At 44.0% G+C, this 10,669-nt stretch overlaps 1 protein-coding gene across 1 annotated transcript; it reads left to right on the top strand.

The window, feature by feature from the left end:
• Positions 1–8,551: 8,551 nt before the first annotated feature.
• CHST4 (carbohydrate sulfotransferase 4) lies at positions 8,552–9,703 on the top strand. The gene has a single exon (XM_063110110.1). It carries the CDS (start codon positions 8,552–8,554, stop codon positions 9,701–9,703), a length of 1,152 nt encoding a protein of 383 aa, XP_062966180.1.
• The last annotated feature ends 966 nt before the right edge of the window (positions 9,704–10,669 follow it).

Consider the following 10,669-nt stretch of genomic DNA (forward strand, 5'->3'; position numbering starts at 1 on the left):
TTGAATTAAAAGATAATACAAATTTTTCCATGAATTTTTTGAAGGACTATCAAGCTAGGGCTAGGGCTCAAGACCTCTCAAGCCCATTGTACAGACTGGGGAACAACCCCTTCACATGCAGTTCCACAAGCTAGGTAATAGGAAAAGATCCTGGGAGCCATAGGTAAAAAATTAATAGGCTTTATTCAGAGCTAGAAGCAGCTTCCCTAGTGGCCTCCCGGAACGTGCCAAGAAGCACCATGTATCAGAGCATTTATACTTAGGTCCATAACCCAGGACACCAGGGTTTATGCAGTTACGTTAGATAGTAACCAAGGAACACCTGGACACACGTGGCTATTTACAGTGAATGCTCGGCAAGATTCTGAACATCTGAGAGGCCCTGACCATTTTCCTATATTTTCCCTAGTATTTTTAACAAATATTACTTTTTTTTTTTTTAACAAAAGATGACCGGTAAGGGGATCTTAACCCTTGACTTGGTGTTGTCAGCACCACGCTCTCCAATTGAGCTAACCGGCCATCCCTATATAGGGATCCAAACCCATCGTCTTGGTGTTATCAGCACCACACTCTCCCAAGTGAGCCACGGGCCAGCCCTTAACAAATATTACGTTTAAAATGAGAACAAAAGCAGAACTACCAACTGCCCAACTCTGGCTCATCTATTTGCATCTATGCACAGAGCCGGAGAAATTTCTTTTCTCTTTGCCACAGAAAAATAGGGAGGAAGAGCCACACAATCGAAATCAATATGAGGCAACCAACACAGATTCTCATCATTTGTGCCAATAATAATAAGGTCTTAGGGGACTCAGCTGATGGAAATCAGCAATTCCAGAACTCACATAACTCCCTACCTGCTTTCTCTCTTCCAAAGCCTGGAAAATGAGCCAGCTACTGAGTAAGAAAAAAGAGGTGTTATTAGTCAATAATAACTACCACATTTTACCTTTTATTATTGCCACAATAGTTTGTTAGAGGCTTTATATGCAATAATCCTAACATTCACAACAATACTATAGGGTAGATATTGTTACCCTTATTTTACAATGATATTCTAGATCTCCAAGAGGTGGAATGATTTGCACAGATATCTGACTTGAAAGTCTGTGGCTGTATTTCTCCACCACAATTTACATTTATTCACATGCATCTATTGGTTTAGATTCTTGACAGTCTTGTAAAATAGCTCAGAGTGGGCATGTGATTTGCCCAAGGGCACACAGATAGTAAGAATTTGTGATCTTTAATGATAACTTGTTTCTTTTTTTCTTAATGGGAAAATTTTTCCTCCATACCACAACCAAACACCATTACGTCTATGTCCTCCCAGAAAATATTTGTTACTCCTTGCAAGAAGGGTAAAGATGTTGCATATGACACAGAGGCTAAGAAATGTTACCTCCCTAAATGCAGCGTGGAGTGAGGAGGCAGGTGCAATGCAGAGATAACTTTTACGTTTGCTCCTGAGAGCTAAGAGTAAGTAAGAATAAGACGTAAGAGTAAGGTGCATGTGTGTGTGTGTGTGTGTGTGTTTTAATCATTATACAATGTAAACATTTTTTTCCGCCCTTTACCAATTTATCCCTATAAGAGTGAGGTTAAAGACCTTGTGGGCATTCTGGTTGTAATTATCCTATGATTTCCCTATCAACCTTATTTCCTATTCTCCCAGGGTCTGGTCTCTTTTCTTTTTCCACTCTGCCCTAGGGGTGACCTTCACAGCTGCCCTCAAGGAGTCAGCATTCCAGGATCCTTTCCCAGCGTGGGGAGAGAATGCTTCCTTTGCTTCTCCTGGCTCACCTCTAGCACAGTCTCCCTGGCTCTTGAGTCTCTCGCTACTGTGTTAAGGCTGCTAATGTCACTGCTTCCTGAGAGCGAGTGCTTTCTCCAGCCTGCATTCCAAGGTGGGTCCTTTTTTTTTTTTTTTTTTCTGGTGAAAGGAAGAGGGCAGTGAAGTATGCTGAGTGGAGACGGTTATGCAAACTTTGACTAGGAGGAGGAAGCCAAGAGGGGAGTTGGTGAGTCAGAGGAGAAAAGTGCACAGCCTGGCTGGCAGGGAACCTCTCCAAAGCAGCGGGGAAGCATAAGACATTATTAACAAGGTAAGGATTTCTCTGTGTACCTCCAGTGCAGGCCATTATCTCAGGGCTTCTGGAGTGAGAGTGTCAGATAAGCTCTGGCAGTAAACTGGGGATTTTGATGGTGGAGAAGGGGTTAGTGGAAGAGGGAGGTGAATCGGAAGCTCCTGAGGAATCTTCTAGAAAAAAACACAAGCTGCCTACCAGCAGCTCCCCCATCCCCACCGGCTCCATCCCTAAAGTGTCCCAAAGAGCCTCGAATGCTGGTAGGACTGTTCCAATGTATATTTTGTAGACAGTCCCTGATTCCTTCCCACATGAAGTCAGAGCTTAAGTTTCTGTACTTCCTGCCGCTTCTCCTCAGTTCTCTGCTGGGGGGTGACAGACAGGAGGTGCAAGGAGCCGCAGGTTTTCTCTAGCTCAGGTGAGGTGAGTGTGATCATTGAAAACTCTCTGACCAGGGACCCAAAAGACCTGGGTCCTGATCAGGCGGGGCTATTATACCAGATGAGTCAATCAATTCAAGTTCAGTTTATTTATTCTGAAAGTAGGGGAATGGCATATCACTGTCCTAAATATCTATTTGCATTGTTTTCATGACGACTGCTAACAGGGCTTTGAAAATTGTGGAATGCTATGCAGATGTAAAATTTGATTAAGTTATGAGGCTAACATATCAGCTAAGGTAGGAGAGACCTCTATCTTGTATGGCCTTGATAAGTCTGGAACTTCTAATTGAATATGACACAGTAAATAATACTGTTAAATGTGTAAAATAAAAAATACTTTCTTGCCCAATCTTCCTTCCTGGGTCAATGAGGATACCTCAAACAGTAAAAAAAAACACTCTGCAAATGTTTGTTCATTTGGTCATTCATGGATAGATGCTTCCTGATCACCTACTATGTACCAGGCACTGTCCTTGGCACCATAGACACAGCACTGGTGAGGACCCAGATACAGTCCTGGTACTCTCAGTCTAGTTAGAGTTTATTTGGACATGGCTTATCCCCATAGCTTTCCCAGGTCTAAAAGGCTATTTGTGAGGATGCCAGTTTCCCCAACCCAGCTCCGTTCTCTCTGTTTGTGCAAAACATCTTCTGCCATCTCTAATTTCTGGCTGCAAGGACATAATCTCACTGGGGAATTTAACTTACGAATGTGCCAAGTGGCTGGAATCCAGGCTTCTTAGGTTGATATCTGTTTGTTTTGTGCTCAGAAGTTCTCATTTTGTTTCTAAAAGATGACACAGTACTGATTTGGGGGGACATCTATAATTCAGCTCTCTATAATCAGGCTGCTGGATGAGGTCACCCATCCTGGTGCCTTTGTTTCCCTGTGCCTAACACAGGGTCTCCTTTATTGCCATCCTTTAGTGATGTTCTTCAAGACCCTAAAGTTATCATGACTCTTGAGTGATGGGCTGTCCTTTGTGTTCTAAGATGATACCACTCCCCATCATTGGGGCAACCTGTTTTTAAATTATTTTAAATTTAAAATAATTAAACTGTGATGATAATGGTGGTGATATGGGATGTGCTTTTTTCCTTTTGCCTTGTCTATCTGGTAACTGAGCTGCTTAGGACAAAGTAGTCTGTCACCTTGCAATGGGGCTTTTATTTCTTTTATTAAATATTTTCTAAAAATAATTTTCATGGGGTTTGCCCCCTAGTTTTAAATAATACATGCATAGTATAGAAACTACTTTTTGGAGTGAGGTGAACTGCCATATCACATCAAACCTATGCCTCTGACTTTATTAATATCTTGCTTCATGCAGCTGAAACAGTATTGGTTACGCACCCCGTAATCAATGGAATCACCTAAATTTTTTTTTTTTTTTTTTTTTTTTTTTGTCTTTTTGTGACCCGTAAGGGGATCGCAACCCTTGGCTTGGTGTCGTCCGCACCGCGCTCAGCCAGTGAGTGCACCGGCCATTCCTATATAGGATCCGAACCCACGGCGGAAGCGCCGCTGCGCTCCCAAGCGCCGCACTCTCCTGAGTGTGCCACGGGGCAGGCCCGGAATCACCTAAATTTTAATAACTGATACTAAAGACTGTTCATGTGCATTTTAGAAGAGGCTAAGTATCAGTGTCTTGAGGGAGCTCATTCAGTTATCTCCTTTCTAGCAGTGACAATGCCTCGTCCCATGCTCATTTACTGACTTATTTTATTCAGAAAGTATTTAATACGCCCTAATCACTTGTAGAACTGCTATGTGCCTGTTAGCAAGATAAGACATAGCCTTTTCCTTAAGTTATAGCGGCCCAGTGTGAAGAGAGATTCGTATACATCTGTTTACTCTAGAGTGGGATGAACACTAAAGGAAAGTTTGGGGAACAAATAAATCGTGGGAGGAAAGGGAGAAGGCAATCTGTGGGAAGACTCTTGAAGAAGAGTGGAAGTCTTGCAGATGTCTCAGGGCTTCGAAATAACAGGGCAAGTTTGGAAGAACTGAAAGTTAAGTCGGAGCCTAAGGTACCAAAAAGGAGGGGAGTGACAGAAAATCAAAGATCAGGCCATTAAGGATGCAGAGGGCAAAGCTTGGGGATTTTGATTTAGTCCTGTATATGTTGGAAGGTTATTGAAGGATTTTAAGCAGAGGAGTGATAGACGTGTGCCATAAAAAGAAAGGTTTTTTTGCACCAGGGGTTGATGGGGAGATGCTGAGAGACCAAAGAGAAAGGCTACTATCACAGGCAATGCTAGAGACATGCAGACTGGGGGTTCCGGCAATGGGCAAGTGGGTTTCAAGGGCACAACAGAAGAGTTTCCTCTTCGTCACTGGTGCCAGCCAGGGCCTGAAGAGCACCTGCCTCTGTGGATTACAGTCTCTGCAGAGATGAGCTTTGCCCAGGGCACACCATCATGTACTCTTGGCTGCCTGGCAATCTCATCCTGTGTTATCTAGATCCAGTAATAAAGGATAGGACTCGCTCCACAAAAGCATACTCTTTCTGGTTGGCTGGTTAGCTCAGTTGGTTACAGCACAGTGCTGCTTACACCAAAGTCTGGGGTTCAATCCCTATACTGGCCAGCCACCCCCCAAGAAAAATCAAGCACACACTTTCACATCAAGCAAAGTGCTCCCGTTAAGAAAAGGAAGCTGGAGGGTTCCCACAGGAATTCCTGGGACCTGTGGACAGGGAAAGACTAAGAACAAGTGGATGCAGAATGAGGAGGCCTAGCTCCAGCTTGGGGAGGGAATGGGCTTGAGGCCAGGAGCAGCTGGCAGGCAAGGAGGACACATGGGTGGCCTGAAGTCAGGGTGGAGGGAAGAAGGAGGTGAGTTTAAAGGTCTACCTTCTTAATCTCTAACAAATGTTAGCTTTTACCTGAAGTGATTATAGGCCCAGCTTATAAAATTCTATCACAGTTTCCTTATAATTGCACATAGGCAAAGTTCTTCTCTTCTTTTCCTCTCTTTTGATCGATTGTTTCCTACTTTGTTTCAAACTTTTTCTCATACTCATGTTGCCTTTAGGAGAAGCTCCCTTGCTGAATTCACCTCTGTGGTCTTTTAGGGGTGGCGGGGGGAGCATCCTTGGGCCATTACCAATAATGGCCTAGTTTCTAATCATTTCCTTTGGACTCAAGTTTTAAGAACTAGCAGCATATCTTAGTTGGTCCTGTTCTCATTTACAGAGCCAAGATTACAAGGCAGGAATTGCCATTCATTGAGGCACTTCTGAGGCATACAGCAAAGTGGGTTTTGGCCACAAAAGAGAAAAGATCCTCACTGGATCCTTCTGGCACATCCAGAGGAAAAGCATTGTTGTAATGAGTGGAAATCTGCCACCCAAGATTTGGCTTGGGTCCATTATACACTTCCCAGAAAGTTTAGGGGACTTCCAAGGGCAGCCCATGAGCTGGCAAAGCATGCTCTACCTCTTCAGGAAGCAAGCTATAAACTCCAAGAGTCACAAGTCTGTGGCTGCCCAATCCCTCCTCTAAAATCCACTCTCTAATATCTCTGGAGCTCAAGACATAGAGAATGGTTTATCACCAGTATGAAGGCTGCCTGGGTAATAGATATCAAAATTACACATGCATATACTCTTTGACTTGGCTGTGCCACGTCTGGAATTATCTCACGTATGTATGCAACGGTGTGTGAACATAAGTCATTATTGAAGTTTTTGAAATGGCAACAGGAAATAACCTGAAAGCCCATCAATGAGGACACTGGTTAAATAAGTTGTGGTATATCCATACAATAGGATTTGCTGTTTTAAAAAAAAAAAAAAAACTTCCTATTTTTTGTGTTTTAAAAAGGAAAAATTAAATCAAGAATATGTATACTCACACATTTGGATTTTCTTGTGTATGCTATCTGGGGGCAAGCCAAGAAATGGGCAGATGCGGAACAGGTGTTGGAGGTAGATTTTTCACTGTATACTGATGACAAAACACCAGCTAGCAGATAAATACTACCCATCAGTAAATAGAGAAGAGGTTACTGATTCAGCAACTAGTAAAATTCTTAGGTTTTCTTTCCCTTGGAAAAATACTGTGACACTTTTAAAGATACACCATTACCCCTGTTTACAAATAGCTCTAGACATTTTCTAACTTATGACTACAGACCAAGATTTCCCCTCCCCTGTCACATACATTAAAGACTGGGATGTGACAGATTAGCTGCAGGCTGGCAAGCTTTCCCCTTCTTTTCTTCCTGCATGTATAACCTTAGGAAAGCCTTATTTTAAATCCTCAGTCAATAGACTTGATGTCCATGATAATGACACTTTTCAAAACAATTTGAACCATGTGACTTATTACCTATTAAAAACTTTAAAAAAAAATTGGTGATAAGACCTGTCACCAGGAAAATAGCAGACCCTAAAAACAGCTCCAATTATTGTCTGGAAATATAATCTCTCTTCTTTATTAAAGCTGGAAGGGAGAATTTCTCAGGTATATTGTGATGTGCTACTATTGATATTTTCGCTACTGTAATAACAATAATATTTCTCCATAATTATTTATGTCAGGCAATCACCCAAAATGATCCAGAGTCATGTGGCAAAGAAGGTTAAGATCTCCCTCCAAATAATATTCTTGCATGGCACTGGAAACCGTGGTCTTTTCACACAATGCAAGCCCTGATTGTGAAGGGAGACTTGGACGTTCAGGGTCACCAGCAGTCTAAATTAGCCTTAGTATGAACTATACAGTGAAATTCCTTTCTCTAGATATTTAACATAACTGGAAAACCATCTTAATGTATTTGTTTTGCTGGACCAAGATACTTTACTGTCATTTACGGAAAAAAAATTTTTATAATAACTAAATTCTTGATGAGATGGCATTCCCTAGGGTTGTGCAGTACATAGCCTGCCCAACCATAGTGAGCAACCCTGAGTAGCTTGTGTCAAGTGGTCAAGCATTCCCCAAACATCACTACTGATAGTAATACAAATCTAAGGTTTATAGCTTTTTTTTTTTTTTTTTTTTTAAAGATGACCGGTAAGGGGATCTTAACCCTTGACATGGTGGTGTCAGCACCACACTCTCCCGAGTGAGCCACGGGCCGGCCATGAGTGAGCCACGGGCCGGCCCTTAACGTTTATAGCTTTGGCAGCTGGCCGGTATAGAGATCCAAACCCTTGACCTTGATGTTATCAACACCGCCCTGTGACCAGCTGAGCTAACCAGCCAGCAGGTCTATAGCTTTTAGGTTGGCTTGCCACACTTTTTGTAAGAGTCAGCTGGTAAGGACACAATGATTCTGCTCAAATAGATTCAGATAGTTTATTACCTACCCAGAGACAAGGTTAGCATTGGATCAGCTCCCCATGTCCCACAGGATGAGACCAAATCAGAGGGGACCTGATGACAGGCACCATAGGCTCTGCAACTGAGCAGACAACTCTAAACTAAATGCACACAGTTTTACAGCCTGCAGCCCTATCCTTCTGGGATTGAAGTGTGAAGTCTTGTGTTTAATTAAAATGGAGAGGGGGTGAGAAATGGCCTTGTGGCAATCTCCCTCAAGACAAGGGGTTGGAACTGCCTTGAGGCAGTTCCTCACTAAGTAGCTTAGCTCCTGTAGTTTCTGGAGGAATCACAAGGCATTCAACCAAGACTCGGGTCAGACCGAGTTAAGTTTTGTTTAGTCATGGTCTATGTGAAGACATGCACATCGCCAGGGTGTCATGGTGAAGCTGTTCCCCTATGTTGATTAAATATGGCTGAGTGCAAGTATTTTTGGAAGTCCAATGGACAAGAATGACCAAGGGGGAGGAATTAAAGACCTTAAAATAAATAGAACTTATCAACACACTAACTGTAAGGGATGAGAATTGATCTGAAGAGGTTGGTTGTAGCAACGTTCAGGCTTTCTGCGTTGCTCCTTGGTGGAGTCAGGGAGAAGGTGGGTTAGGGGATGGAAGGCAGATATCAAAACAGCAGCCTAACTCAGCCCCTTCTGCTTGTTCCTTAAAGGACTTCCACTTCAGCACAATGGCATGGCCCAAAAAGATAAGGCTGCTGATGTTTCTGGTTTCCCAAACCGTGATCTGCGTCCTGTTCTTTCATGTATACAGCCACAACTTCAGCTCCCTGCCTACAAAGGAGGAGCCCAGACCCATGCATGTGCTGGTCCTGTCTTCCTGGCGCTCTGGCTCTTCTTTTGTGGGACAGCTTTTTGGGCAGCACCCGGATGTCTTCTACCTGATGGAGCCCGCCTGGCATGTGTGGATGAGCTTCACAGAGAGCAACTCCTGGATGCTGCACATGGCAGTGCGGGATCTGATTCGAGCCGTCTTTCTGTGTGACATGAGTGTCTTTGATGCTTACATGAAACCTGGTCCCCGAAAACAGTCCAGCCTTTTCCAGTGGGCCACCAGCCGGGCCCTATGTTCTCCGCCTGCCTGTGACATGTTCCCGCGGGATAATATCATCCCCGAGGCTCACTGCAAGGTCTTGTGCCATAAACAGCCCTTTGAGATGGTGGAGAAGGCCTGCCGCTCCTACAGCCACGTGGTGCTCAAGGAGGTGCGCTTCTTCAACCTGCAGGTCCTCTACCCACTGCTGACAGACCCTTCCCTCAACCTGCACATTGTACACCTGGTCCGTGACCCCCGGGCTGTGTTCAGTTCCCGAGAACACACTGCAGAGGAGCTCAGGATTGACAGTCACATTGTGATGGGGCAGCATCGGCACCAACTCAAGGAGAAGGACCAACCATACTACCTGATGCAGGTCATCTGCCAAAGCCAGCTGGAGATCTACAAGGCCATCCAGTCCTTGCCCAAAGCCCTGCAGCAGCGCTACATGCTCGTGCGTTATGAGGACCTGGTCCGGGCCCCCCTGGCCCAGACTTCCCGAATGTATGAATATGCACGATTGAAATTCTTGCCCCATCTCCAGACCTGGGTGCACAATATAACCCGAGGCAAGGGCATGGGCCAGCACGCCTTCCATACAACTGCCAGGGATGCCCTCAATGTCTCCCAGGCTTGGCGCTGGACTTTGCCTTACCAAAAGGTCTCTCAACTTCAGGAAGTCTGTGGTGATACCATGAATTTGTTTGGCTACCATCAAGTCAGATCTCAACAAGAGCAGAGAAACCTGTCACTGGATCTGCTGTCTACCTGGATCCCCTCTGCATAACCCAGGAAGGTTGAGGAGGCTCTGTCCCCACCTGGTACCAATCCCAGCCACATTCACTGAATGCTTCTGAGCCTTAACGATGCTGCTAGAAGTATACATGTTGAGCATGCACTGTGCCAACATATGAGTAGGCAGAGGAATCTTTGTGTCTATACTCCTGTTTAGAAAAGAGACTCAGGAACCTTACGTGAACTGCACATTCCACCAGTGAAATGGGTATTGATGCTCTTCTCTTTTTGACCTTCCTATCTGTGCATACCTTGGACACTTCATGGTCTGCAGACCTATTAGGCACCAAGCAGTTTCAGTGGAGTAAATCTATTGACCTCTGCCCACATCTTACACAATAGGAAAGGGGCAAGACAGTAAAAACCAGGGAAATGGGTCTTTCGTCAAAGAGCTCACCAACACATTGCACAGAGATGTGAACTGAGCCCTCTGAGTCCCAGTGGATTCAAGGAAGGAAGCAAGGTCAGGGTTGGATGCATACCTGTGAGCTTGGCCATCATAGCTGTTGGTTATCACAAATACAAAACAAAATCCTGCACAACAGAGCAAGGTCTTAAGTCCATTGGGCTGGGTCCAGTTTGGACATCATTCCCCTCAGTGTTTTCCTATCACATATAGAAGACTTTGACCTGTGAGGCTACTATTCATTAATACTAAAACTCCAAGATAAGATTCAGTTTGGAATGTTCTTTTTTATGCTTTCTAATTACTGGTAGTAAACGTTCATTCTTATGGGATCCTAACCTAAGAACATAGTCATCATTATAGAATTTTTTTATACCTTTGTTATTATCTATCATCCATGCATGTAAAAAAAAAAAAACTGCTAAGACAATGATGTCAGATGATGGCCTAAGTCTGTATTCTCTTAAGAACTGGTAGAAAATGGGCTGGCCAGTTAGCTCAATTGGCTAGTGCTGATAACACCAAGTTCCAGGGTTTGATCCCTGTCCTGGC

The sequence above is a fragment of the Cynocephalus volans genome, chromosome 10, assembly GCF_027409185.1.
Source record: "Cynocephalus volans isolate mCynVol1 chromosome 10, mCynVol1.pri, whole genome shotgun sequence".
Classification (NCBI taxonomy): domain Eukaryota; kingdom Metazoa; phylum Chordata; class Mammalia; order Dermoptera; family Cynocephalidae; genus Cynocephalus; species Cynocephalus volans.